Source organism: Carlito syrichta, unplaced genomic scaffold, assembly GCF_000164805.1.
Source record: "Carlito syrichta isolate Samal-C Ts95f unplaced genomic scaffold, Tarsius_syrichta-2.0.1 Scaffold316362, whole genome shotgun sequence".
In the NCBI taxonomy this organism is placed as follows: Eukaryota; Metazoa; Chordata; class Mammalia; order Primates; family Tarsiidae; genus Carlito; species Carlito syrichta.
In genome coordinates, this window is record NW_007260458.1 from 1,510,784 (window position 1) to 1,524,032 (window position 13,249).

At 42.5% G+C, this 13,249-nt stretch overlaps 1 protein-coding gene across 1 annotated transcript in view; it reads right to left on the reverse strand.

The window, feature by feature from the left end:
- The window catches only part of ANO6 (anoctamin 6), a 137,073-nt gene that overhangs the window by 17,149 nt on the left and 106,675 nt on the right, over positions 1-13,249 (reverse strand). The window contains exon 16 of the mRNA XM_008074185.2: positions 6,076-6,206. Within this exon, the coding sequence (XP_008072376.2) occupies positions 6,076-6,206 (131 nt within the window). The remainder of the gene's footprint in view (positions 1-6,075; positions 6,207-13,249) is intronic.

The window sequence follows — 13,249 nt, forward strand, 5'->3', positions numbered from 1 at the left end:
AAAAAAAAAAAAAAAAAAAAAAAAATCTGAAAAAATACTTCCTAGCTCTAGTGCTTCTTTCACCTCCAATACCCATCCCCCACCAATTCCTGCAAGTAAGTGTGGGTGGGCTGTAGCTCTTCCTTTTTCCATCTGTATTTTTCATTATGCTCCTTTTTGTCTCCTTCAAATCCCTCTGAAGTAATATTATCCTCTCAAGTCTTCTGTGTTTACACAATGCTGCTAGATTTCTGCTCTTCTACCTTCTCTTTGTGGACCCCTCCCCCTTCACCCTTTATGTCCCTTTTCCCAAGGGTCTCATCAGCAGTTCTCTGCCCATCTCTCTTGGCATTCCTGCTAGGCATGCCTGGTTCACCCAAATGGTCTCACCAACCCTCCACCAAGCTCCTGACTGGGGCATCCAGCTTTCTAATGGACTGTCTTTCAGATGTTCTAAAGCCATTTCACTCTCAAATACCCAACACTGAGCCACTGCCTCAAGACCAGCTCAAGATCGGCATACTCAGTCTCCAGGGAGTTATTGAAACAATTCTGTTCCTCACTAGTCATGCAAGTTATCTCGGAGACTCATCAAATCTGTCTCTCTATGGCCACAGCCTCTGTTTAGGTACACATTACTTGTTGTCTGGGACAACTGCTGTAGCATCTTGAGTCATCTCCCTTTCACCTACCCAAAACATCTTCCATTTTGCTGCCTGAGTAATCTAATCTTCTTTTTTTTTTTGAGTTGGAGTCTCACTCTGTCACCCAGACTGGAGTGCAGTGGCCGCTTCCTGCCACCACAGCCTCGACCTGCTGGGGTCTGGCGATTCTTCTGCCTCAGCCTTCGAAGTAGCTGGAATTACAGGCATGCGCTACCACGCCTGGCTGATTTTTTAAAAATTTATTGTAGAGATGAGGTCTTGTTGCCCAGGCGGGTCTCGAACCCGCAGGCTCAGGCAATCCACTCACCTCAGCCTCCCACAGGCGCGGGATTACAGGCTGAGCCACCGAGCCCGACTAATCTAATTTTCACCATTAACATTACACAATTCTCTTGTTTATACATATTCCTTATACATGTTTCCAAAGAAAGGAAGGGAGCTGATGGCTGTGTGTGAGGCCAAGCAAGGGTGCAGGTTCCAGGCTTGTTTACTGGAAAATGCTTCCTTCTTCCTTTAAGCAGTAGCAGAAGCCATCATTTTAAAAGGTAGATGGTGGTATTGTTAAGTAATATAGGGAAATGTGTAGTGATAAGACAGATACCAAAGGCACTCAACATTTATTTTTAGGGGAACAAAAATAATTTTTTTTTTTGAGTTGGAGTCTCACTCTGTTGCCCAGACTGGAGTGCAGTGGTCGCTCCCGGCCACCGCAGCCTCGACCTGCTGGGCTCCGGCGATCCTTCCGCCTCAGCCTTCCCAGTAGCTGGAATTACAGGCACGTGCTGCCACGCCCGGCTAATTTTTTGATTTATTGTAGAGATGAGGTCTCGCCTGCCCAGGCGGGTCTTGAACCCGTGGGCTCAGGCAACCCACTCACCTCAGCCTCCCAAAGGCGCGGGATTACAGGCTGAGCCACTGAGCCCGGCTTCTTTTTTTTTTTTTTTTTTTTTTAAGTTGGAGTCTCACTCTTGTTGCCCAGGCTGTAGTGCAGCGGCATGCTCACAGCTACCACAGCCTCCATCTGCTGGACTTAGGCGATCCTTCCACCTCAGCTTTCCAAGTAGCTGCAACTACAGACACACGCCACCATGTCAGGTTAGCGTTTTGTGATTTACTGTAGAGACAAGGTCTCAACAAGTTGCCCAGGCTGGTCTCGAACCCGCGGGCTTAGGCAATCCTCTCGCTTTGGCCTCCCAAAGTGCTGGGATTACAGAGATCTGTTTCTTTAAGAATAAAGTTCAAGTCCCTTGGCTCAGCACAGCAGACCCATCAAGATATGGCCCTTGCTTACCTGATATTTCTGTCTATGGATCCTATGTTTTAGCCATACTTTGTACACTTCTCATTTTTTGAACTGACCAAGCTGTTTTATGCCTTTGTACTTTTAAACATGTTCACCTCTCTGCATGAAATGTTCATTCTCTTCACTAGACTTTAGATAACTAACTTCTATTTATCCTTCAAAATCCAGTTCAAATATTACTTGGTCAAGGAAGTCTGCTCTGCATTCTCTGTCTTATTAACTTACCCAGTACTAAACTCCATGAGGGCAGGGATCTAGTCCCCTGGTACCCCCAGCAACTGAGAGTGTTTGGCACAGCAGGTATTCAATAAATGTTGAACGACTGAATGAATGAATGAAGAGACGAGGGGCAAAAGATCCCGAGAGGCCTGCCAATTCTCCTCAGTTACCTAGCTGTCATTTTGAAAAGCTCATCCTGCAAAGGCTAAGAGACGTCATGGCAGGTGATGGGAGGGAATCAAGCAGAGATGAGGCAATGAAGGAAAGAAGGCCTGAATCCTGAAGGGTGCAGAAGCATCGAAGGGTGTAGCATAGGAGGGAGGAAAAGAAAGAGGTGGATGCAAAGAGATGTTGATATTCATTACAGTAAATTAAATGCATAAAGACACGAAGGTCATTGTTTTAATGCATTTTTAAAAACTTGGAGATGGAGGAAGGTAAGGTTGAGGTACCACGGCAAGGGTATAGGAGGTAGTAGCAGAGACAAACAGGGCCCACTCCATTCTGAGTTACTTCGTTTATGGCACCTGTCCACCAGGAAGGTCTCACTAAGTTCTCGGGACACTTGTGTCTGTGCTGTATAGTCCTCTAAGTACAACACAGTATTCATGGCTTCCAGGTTTTAATACGGACAGACTACTTCTTTTATATTCTGTATCTGAGTTCTCAGAGCCAGGAACAAACATTCTGAGTGGGAATTTTTGGCTAACTCTCCAGAGTTATCTCAAAGGATGGTGAGAAATTAACTAAATTAAAAAAAAAAAAAAAAAAAGCAGGCCACCCAGAATAGGTGTGGAATAGGTGGGAGATGTTTTTTTTTTTGAGTTGGAGTCTCACTCTGTCACCCAGACTGGAGTGCAGTGGCCACTCCCGGCCACCGCCACCTCGACCTGCTGGGCTCCGGCGATCCTTCCGCTTCAGTCTTCCGAATACCTGGAGCTACAGGCACGCGCTACCATGCCTGGCTAATTTTTGATTTATTGTAGAGATGAGGTCTCGCCAAGTTGCCTAGGCAGGTCTCAAACCCGCGGGCTCAGGCAATCCACTCACCTCAGCCTCCCAAAGTGCTGGGATTACAGGCTGAGCCACCAAGTCCGGCTGGTGGGAGATGTTAATGTAAAATCAGCTAACAGTTATATATGTGTGTGTTGAAGCTCCAAGTTCAAGTCACTCAAATGAGTTTATGAGTTCTAGGTTTCAGTCACTGATGCTGAGGACGAGAGGGTACAAAGGACTTGGCAGCTACCTCCAACAGGCTCAGTGCATGGGGAACAAGGCACACCCAGGCTGTCTACCACCAAGGCAGGTAGCAAGTGCTGGCCATGCCTAGAAGGAAAGGGCAGCAAAGCTGTGTGAAAAGTTGACAGGCCCTGCTGAGGGGCTCAGCAGGAGGAAAGAAAGAAAGGGAGCTGATAGCCGAGTGTGAGGCCAAGCAAGAGTGGAGGCTCCAGGCTTGTTTTCTGGAAAATGCTTCCTTCTTCCTTTAAGCAGTAGCAGAAGCCATCATTTTAAAAGGTAGATGGTGGTATTGTTAAATAATATGGGGAAATGGAAGGGAGAGGACTGTGTAGTGGTAAGTTTATTTTTAGGGGAACAAAAATAATTCAAAAGGCACTTGGAACTAGACATGGTGGCTCACAACTGTGATTGCAGCACTTTGGGAGGGTTGCTTGAGGCCAGGAGTCTGAGGTCAGCCTGAGCAACATAGCAAAACCCTGTCTCTACAGAAAATAAAATTACTGGATGTGGTGGTATGTGCCTGTAGTCCTAGCTACTCAGGAGGCTGAGGCGGGAGGATCCTTTGAGCCCAGGAATTTGGGCTGCAGTGAGTCATGATTACACCATTAAAGCAAGACCAGTCAGGCTTGGTGGCTCAGCCTGAAATCCCGCGTCTTTGGGAGGCTGAGGTGAGTGGACTGCCTGAGCCTGCGGGTTCGAGACCTGCCTGGGCAACTTGGCGAGATCTCACCTCTACAATAAATCAAAAACTAGCCGGGTGTGGTAGCGCCCGCCTGTAGTTCCAGCTACTTGGAAGGCCGAGGCAGAAGGATTGCCGGAGCCCGGCAGGTCGGGGCTGTGGTGGCCAGGGGCGGTCACTGCACTCCAGTCTGGGTGACAGAGTAATACTCCAACTCAAAAAAAAAGCAAGACCCTGTCTACACACACACACACACGCACGTACACATGCGCACACACACACACAAAACCAATAAAAGGAATTTGGAAATCTATCTTCTACAGACTGGAAGAACAGATTTCACTCTACTATTGAACACACAACAGACTGCCTATTCTCAGAAAATAAGTTTTCTAAGTCATTAGGTATTATTTGGATAACAGGAAAACAATTTAATAAACCTAAAAATAAGTCTCTAACAGCTGTTATTTCTTTTTTTTTTGTAGTGCAGGATGAGGCTGAATTATTTAACTGATAACTATTTTAATGAGCCTATGAAACTCTGAAAGTCTTATCAGCTTCTCCCCAAAGCTTGACCCTGTAACTTTTCCTTTCAATGTTATTTATTTTACTAATCAACTACAGAAAAATAACTCTTTTTCCCCTCAAGATTTTTGGGTGCTAAAGTAACAAATAATATTCAACCCCAGGGTGTTGCTATTAATACTGATTATAGCTCCAGTAAGAAATATTTACAATTATAACTCATTTTTGAATAAGAGGTAACTGTTTTACAGTCCTTTTGAAAATAAACGGAATAAAAAAATAAATAAAGCTTCTACATTATACTGAAGCTACATCCTTAATAAAACCTCTGGCCATGAAACATAATAAAAATGAATTTCAAATCAGACCAGGCTGCTGCAAAGTATTGTTGGCGGAAGAAGCCACAAGATGAACCTTTTACTCACTGAAGGAGGCAGATGTGCTCCCATGTATAATGTATATTTTTAAAAGCAATTATTTTATTTATAGAATGTGATTTAAAAAACAGCCTTCTATCTGCAGACTTGTAAACAGGAACCACAAAGGGGTATCTTTGCAAACATGCAAACCTCTATGCATAAATGCAAGGCCTGTCAACCAAAATGATGTGCTTCTTTTTCTATTCTCCTAAGCTTAAAAAAATTGTAATTCAATGGAATGGTTAGCTGAAAGGGCAGATACAAAACATGTAAATTGTTAGCCGTCTATTAGATATAAGCGTGTCATGCATAATAGAAAAGATGGTGTTTCCTATGGAAATCTATTTCGAGATGCTTCCATTTAAAGGCAACTGAGAGCTCAAAAATCAAGTTCAACAGAAGAGAAGAAGAGCCCAAGCAAATAATATACAAATGGACAAAGACATTTAAGAAGGGGTCCTGTGCTAAATTCTTAATTCCAGATCAGCACAATGGTTCCAACGTCAAGCCAGTGATTAGCCATCAGGTCACTCAAGGAACCAGGCAGAACCACTAGCCAAAAGAAATAGATATGCTGGCAAAGACAGGCACACAGTGTGACAGAGAGAACCCTGTGATCATCTCTGCCACGAAGCAGCAGGCTTCTGAAGGCTTTCTTAAATGACTTGGTTCAGAAGTGTATCGGTCAACAGCTGTGCCTGCATGGACTCCAGCCCAAGTTGAATCACATCTAATAATAGTTGCTGAGTTCATTCTCAGACAACATGCTTAGAGTGCTTTGAGAATTAATGGTAAAGTTGTACCTCAATGAATATTCCATTTCACTGCATAGTAATATATCTTCAGCTTTGTACAACATAAATATTGACAAAGACACACACAGCCACCTTATTTGAAAGCCTGACTGTATAATTTTATCTAGTGGAGAAAAACACAATCCTCTTCATTTCAATAAGTAAATGTTAATTTGGCTCCATAACAAACGCTTTTGGGATCCAAAACATACTCCTATATATTTTATCACTTAAAACGTCACTAACAACTTACTCATTTCAAGATATTCATAAAATAATCCCAGTTTGCCCATGGGCTGTAGATGGTAGTCCTGTTCCCATCGTGGGGTTATCTTTTCTGACCCCGAAACTCTGTGATACCGTCCAATTAGATTCATGATCCAGCTGCCAAAAAGATTAAATTATAAATTAGAATATTGTCAGATCAAGGTCATAAAAGTATTTTGTGGTGATGTCAAAGCTGAACATGTAACCCATGTAACCTTTCCAAGAAAGTTTTTGTTTGCATGCTAAATTTCTTTTTATTACTGCCTCCCTACCCCCAAATATTTTGGAAAATGGGACAATGTACCTGTGTTTGTCAAGATTGCAAATGATAATATTTTTTTCTCCTACCTCTTTTTTTCTGTGGGCTGTTTAATTTTGAAGTTATTTTCCCTCATTTGATCAACTTTAGTTGTTTGTTTTTTCATTCCCCTTACCCCAACATCATTCAAAATGGTCTTGGTCTCTTCAAAATCACCAGAGCAAATAAACTAAATAAGGACATAGTATATGAGCTAGTGACGATCAGGGCAAGGAATGTTTGCGTTCGTGTCTAGGGAGAAGTGGGGATGGTGGCCAGGGATGGCTTCCCTCAGAATGAGATTGAATAAGGAAGTGAAGGAGGCAAAGGGGCCAGCAACGTGGGGGAAGAGGTTCCAGGCAGAGAGAACAGTGACGACAGAGACCCTGAGGCAGGAGGCAGGCCTTCCACATTCCACAGACAGCACAGTGGTTCTAGGTGAGAAGGAAACAAGCCTGTTGGCTGTGGGGAGGATGTGGCTAAGAGACTACTGGGAGAATCTGGGTGTCTGTTTTTTTTAAATCTTTGAGGCCAGTGAGGAGGCACAGGAGGGCACTGAACAGAAGAGATACAATTGAACATGAGATAAAATGGGTTCAAGACCTAATTTAAATTGAACCAGTCAAGGGCCAGAGAAGTGAAATAGCTCCTCAAGGTCACAGTACAGAGCTAGGAGAGAACACGGCCTTGATGGTGTCCCAATGCTTTGTCCACCACTGGATACTGCCCTGATAGAGCTGACTGTTGTCTCCTCTTTTATGCCACATTTTTTGGTCACTCAGTCTTGTGGCCTAGATAAATGCTTCCTTTTTTTTTTTTTAATGGCAACATGTCTGGAAAAGAAATCTGAGTTGGCAGTAAAATGAGGTGTGCACCTGTAGCATAAAAAACTGTATCCCCTCAAGCAACTGCCGACTTGTGGGTTACCTGTGGAGTTTATCAGAAGAGGTACAACAACAAGAAGCAACTTCAAATTCAGACAGCACAGCTGGCTAAGTCTCGGCTGGTTAAACAACATGTTGGTATGGATTTCAAATTCTGACAATGAGAAAGCATTGTACCACCATAAGGATAGCTGCCGCAAGAACACCAAGCGGACCTCCTCTCCACCATGTGTGCACGTGTTGCACATGTGCACATGAGGTAGGGATACACATGGCTCACCATGCTTGGCTTCCTACTGCTACTGATCTCAGGGCTAACTTTTCACCGACTACTACTCAAGCTTTACCAACAGGAGCGTCTCTACCACAGAGCAAGCCCCTGGCTTCACAACCTTTCCCCACTTCTTTCTCATTGATGACATCAGGGAGGCAGCAGGAGGCAGTGGAAAGCGGAGGAATGTGGATTCAGACATCCCTGAATCTTAATCCATACTCCACTGCTTAATAGCTGTTTAACTTTGGTAAAGTTAAAATAATAAAAACTACATTGTCCAGGGCTGCTGTCAGGATCAATGATTCAAAACAAAGGTGAAGGATGTAGCTCATTTCCTAACACATCAAAGCCCCTTGCATGGGATTTTTTGTTGATCCATACAGGCTGAGGCCAATTGAAAATAGTCTACATTATGTAGGATCTCAGCTCAGGGACACAGACCACCTGGAGCAGTGGTTCTGTCCTCAGCACTTATAAGAATGACATAGAATGCCTGTTAATAGTGCAGCTTCCTAGGCCTCGACCAAAAGATCTGAGGTAAGCACAAGAATCTGCAGTTCTGCAGCCGATCCAGGAGGCTTTTGACTCAGGTTAACACTAAAAACCACTTATGTCCATCACCCTTTGTGACACCTAACCTCAAGATTCCTGGGTTGGGTTTCGATCGGGTTTTTTTATTGCTCAGCCTCCCACACTTCCACCTGCAGCATCTTGCTGAATCCTCTCCAAGTCCCCAAAGAAAGTCTTTTTCTATTCGGCCCCCAAATCACACAATTTGGACTTAGGATGAAACTTCTGTCCTGACAACCACAAGTGTTACCAACTCATCTAGTGCTTTCCTTTTGTCCTGCTCTGCCTCTTCCACTCATATAGAATAGTGTCTGAAGTCCTTCTGACTGGTTTCTTTTCTTAGCTACAGACTCTGAGTCTTGTGCAGAGTTTTCCTGAATTAAGCGACTCTTCTGTAACAGGTAATCCTGGGTTGTAGTCCATCTTCCCTTGCCCTTGGTCTTTTGGGTTTTCCACTGGACTATGATTCTAGTGCAGGGATCTCAATCTTGACTTCACATGAGAATCACCTACACAATGTTTAATACTGACAACAGATACTTTTTATCCTGGACAAGGCTAGAAGCAAGGGTTGCAAAATAATTTCCTTAGGAGTTTACTATATGCATCATCATAGCCAGATCATAATAAATTGTGCTTATTTTTTTTTTTTTTTTGAGTTGGAGTCTCACTCTGTCGCCCAGATTGGAGTGCAGTGGCCGCTCCCGGCCACTGCAGCCTCGACCTGCTGGGCTCTGGCAATCCTTCCGCCTCAGTCTTCCGAGTAGCCGGAATTACAGACATGTGCTACTATGCCCAGGTGATTTTTTGATTTATTGTAGAGATGAGATCTCGCCAAGTTGCCCAGGCAGGTCTCGAACCCGCAGGCTCAGGCAATCCACTCACCTCAGCCTCCCAAAGCATGGGATTACAGGCTGAGCCACCGAGCCCGGCTAGTTGTGCTTTACTAAGTCTTTATTATGTGCAAAGCATGGTGAAAAGCACTTTACACCTCATTTCTCTTCATCTTCTTCATTAACTTTTTTTTTCTTTTTTTGAGTCAGGTCCCACTCTGTCACCTAGGCTGGAGTGCAGTGGCACGATCATGACTCATCACAGCCTCAACCTCCTGGGCTCAGGTGCTCCTTCTGTCTCAGCCTCCCAAGTAGTTGGGACTATAGGTGCGCACCACCATCCTGGCTAGTTTTTTGTTTTGTTTGTTTTGTTTTTGTTTTTTTAGAGACACAGTTTTGCTATGTTGCCTAGGCTGATCTTGAATTCCTAGGCTTAAGCTATCCTCTCACCTCAGCCTCTCAAAGTGCTGGGATTACTGGTGTCAGACATTGTACCCAGTCAGCTACCATACCTGGTCCATAATCTTATTTAATGCATATATTAAAGATAATAATCATTTCTGTTTAGGACATTCTGTAGTGTTCCCACTTACTAATTTTGAAACACAAACATTCTTCACTATTGGATTCTATTTCATGCTGGAGTTTACTGTTCCTGAACTTAGAGAGTGTGGACAGTGAGGGCTAGCTGTATTTAGGACTCTCTGAGTGTACATCTCTGGCTCATCCTCTCTCCAAATCATATCTTGAGAAGGTGAATTTTCTCCTATAGCAGTTCATTTTTCTTATTATAAGTAGTGCATACCTATTGTGAAAAACATAGAAAGTATATAAAGGAAGAAAAATTACAGCCATCCACTATCTAAACACCAGACATTTTGGATACTTAATTCTCACTATTTTCCTTAACATTTTATCATAAAACTTTCTCCAGAGTAAGCTGTTTAACACAGGAATTGTACTAGCCTTTTGTCAAGTACAGAATAAAATCCCCAGGAATGCCTCAAATATCAAAATACGAAGTAAAGCCTGGAATACCAAAAAGTTCTGAGTTTGTTCTCTGGGTCCAACAAATAATTCTATGGCTTACTGCTATTGTGTATTTGAAGCATTCAAGGGAGGCGCTCATTCACTCAGCTGGTTTGTACTGAGTGTCTGCTATACGCCACGTACTAGTCTAGGTGCTGGGGAGACCCCAGAGGGAACCTGAATCCCTGTGCCAGATACGCTGTTTTCCTTGTTCCAAGAATGCTAGTCAAGGGGTATGGACCCGAAGTGGGAGGAGGAATGCAAGGGAGGAGAATAGAGGAAGGTCAATTTATGGTGAAATATATTTATCCATGTTCTTTTTGACATACATGATGTAAAAACAACTGCTGACTTAAGGCTCTGTTCTCCCTTCCTATCTAGTTTTGGAGCAGGTAGAGTTTTGGGTAGCAAGGGTAACTGATGTATCTTTAAAATGTTAGGATTTTGTATGGAAAAAGCAAGCAGACGGACATCTTCACAAAGAGAAGCAGCAGCTGAAGTCACTCCCTACTCTGGCTAGCAGTTAGTTAGCATTCTCAGTTTTTAAACAAAGAACAGATCGTTTAAAACATACTGCCTAATGTGGTACATATACACGATGGAATATTACACAGTCATAAAAAAGAACAAAATCATGAACTTCACAGCAACCTGATGGACTTAGAGTCTATAACACTGTGCGATGTATCACAGAAACAAAGAACTGAGTATCTCATGTTCTCACTCATAAGTGTACCTTGAACAATTATCATAAGACTATAAGAAAAGGATTGGCAATAGCAGGAAACTACCAGGAGGGGTGGGGGGAAGCGTGATTGGCAGTAGTGGGAACCTGCCTGGGGAAGGGGGAGCACACCTCATCAACAAAGCTACCTGCATAATGAACATTTGTATACCTAACCCTGAATTGTACCTCACATCTTTAAAATAAATAAATAAATAAATAAAATAAAAACAAAATGAAAAACACACTGCCTAAATATCTTAGGCTTGGAGGAGAAACATTTAAAGGCAAAGTTTATGTCACTGTAATTCTCAAACAATAAGCTTACTTGAAGTAAAAGTATAAACAGGCCATGGATCCTATCATTCATCCTTTGTTTTCAAATATTTCAAATTTCATTTTATATGATTTTCTTAATACTAGTTTAGGAAATATACCTTGCTTCTCCCTTAATTTTTTAAGTCAGAGAATACCTTGCTGACAACCAACCAGCTATCAAAACGCAGTGTTAAACACTTAACATACTTCATTCAGAAAACACATTTTAATGATCTAAGAATGAGTTAAGACTTTCCTCTCTTTTACATATTTGTTTTCACAGAGAAACAAACACAGTACTATTTGTGCATGACCTACTTTTACTTATCTGGAAAATCTGAATATGAGCTCAATGAAAGTAAGGGTTGTTTTCTCCACAGTAGAATAAAAAAAATTAATTTCACAGCTAAATGCCAGAATCCTTTTTTGGAGGAGGTGGAGGGGGGCAGTGGAATGAGAAATATCTTTGTTTAGAGACAGACCCTCATAGTTCCCATTGAAGAAGGAGAATGAGCCCTGGTGAAGAAATCAGGAAGGATACACTGAAACCCAGAGTCAGAGTCCAAGGAATGAACAGAAACTCAGAGATGGGGGAGAGAAAAAAGAATGGTCAGGGGAGGCAGGAGAAAGGAGGGGAAAGTTAAATGTGGAGGAGGGAAGACAGAGCAAAACTGCTGGAGGGTGGAGTAAAGAGGATGTTAAGTTACAAAAATCCCAGTTGTATAATGGAATAACAGATTCTTTTAAAAGGTGGAGTTTCTTTGTTTCAAAATGAAAAGAGGCAGTTACTCAAGATGCTGAGGTGGGAGGGTCACCTGAACCAAGGAGGTCAAGGCTGCCGTGGGCTGTGGTCATCATGATCATGGCAGGGCACTCTAGCCTGGACAACAGAGTGAGACCCTGACTCAAGCAAACAAACAAAATGAAAGGAGGTAGAAGTGGGTGGAGGAGGGGTAGACACAAGTGGGAGGAAGGAAAAGACAAAGAAAAGGAGACAAGAGAGGAAGAAAGAGGAGAGAGAAAGCAAGAGAGAGGTAATTACAGAAGAGTCAGAAAGGAAACTGCTGGCTCTGAGATGGAGAAGAGCAGTCACAAGCCAGGGAATGTGGGTGGCCTCTGGAAACTAGAAAAGGCAAAGAGGAGATTCACACTGGAGCCCTCAGAAAGGAACACAGCTCTGCCAACACCTTGATTTTAACCCAGTGAGGCTTCTGACCTCCAGGCAAGTAAAATGTTACATGTGTGTTTTTTTTATTTTAAAGATGTAGGGGTACGATTCAGGATCAGGTATACAAGTGGACATCGCAAAGTTTGGGTCTTCTTCTGGTCCCCCTTTTGGTACCCCTTTTTGATGTTATATGCCCCTCACCCCTGGTATATGTTGTTTTAACCCAGTAATTTTCTAATTTCTATTATAGAAACATAGAAAGCTAATAAAATAAGCTCACTGAAATATGCAGAAATTGTAAATGGCAGTAAGTTTTCTACTATGATATGGAAGGGGGCTTAAATGAAAATTTAAAAGACAGTGGAATCTTAGCTAACATCTGAAGAACAACTATATCCCCGTTGTTCTCATTTTTTAGGGATACATAGTGGGTCAAAACCTTGGTGGTTATTATTTTAGACAACATCTCTGAAAATGTTAGGTATCCCAGTGCCTTAGAAGGTGACAGGAGAACCTCTATTCTTGAAAGCACATGGGTTTGGAGTTAAGGAATCTTGAATTTAAATCCCACGATAACTTCTTATTGTCTATGTAAACTTGGGTAAATCACTTAACGTCCTTAAGTCACAGATCTACATTTGCAAAAAGGAGTTTAAAAGTAAGGATAGTTTGGAAGATTAAATGAGAGAAGAAAGATATAAAGCATTTAATACAGTAACTGGCACATACTAAGAATTCAACAAATTACTCTCACTGACTTTTAAATGCATCATCTAAAGAGAGGGGAAAAGAAGGATGTGAGAAGTTGTGGAAATACATAGTTTTCAGGTCTAACGAGGGCCATCTCTTAAAGGGCTGTGATTAGTCAGTCACCATGACCACCTACGAGGCATAAACTACAGCAGGAGGGAATTTACTTTAAGTATAAAGGCTTTAAATCCACAGTTGTTAAACACTGGATACGTTTACACTGTTGGCTGGACTATGTTATCTGGAGACTTTTAATAACAACAGATTCTAATTCATTTTAGAGGATGGATGTACAGCTATGTGGACATGCAG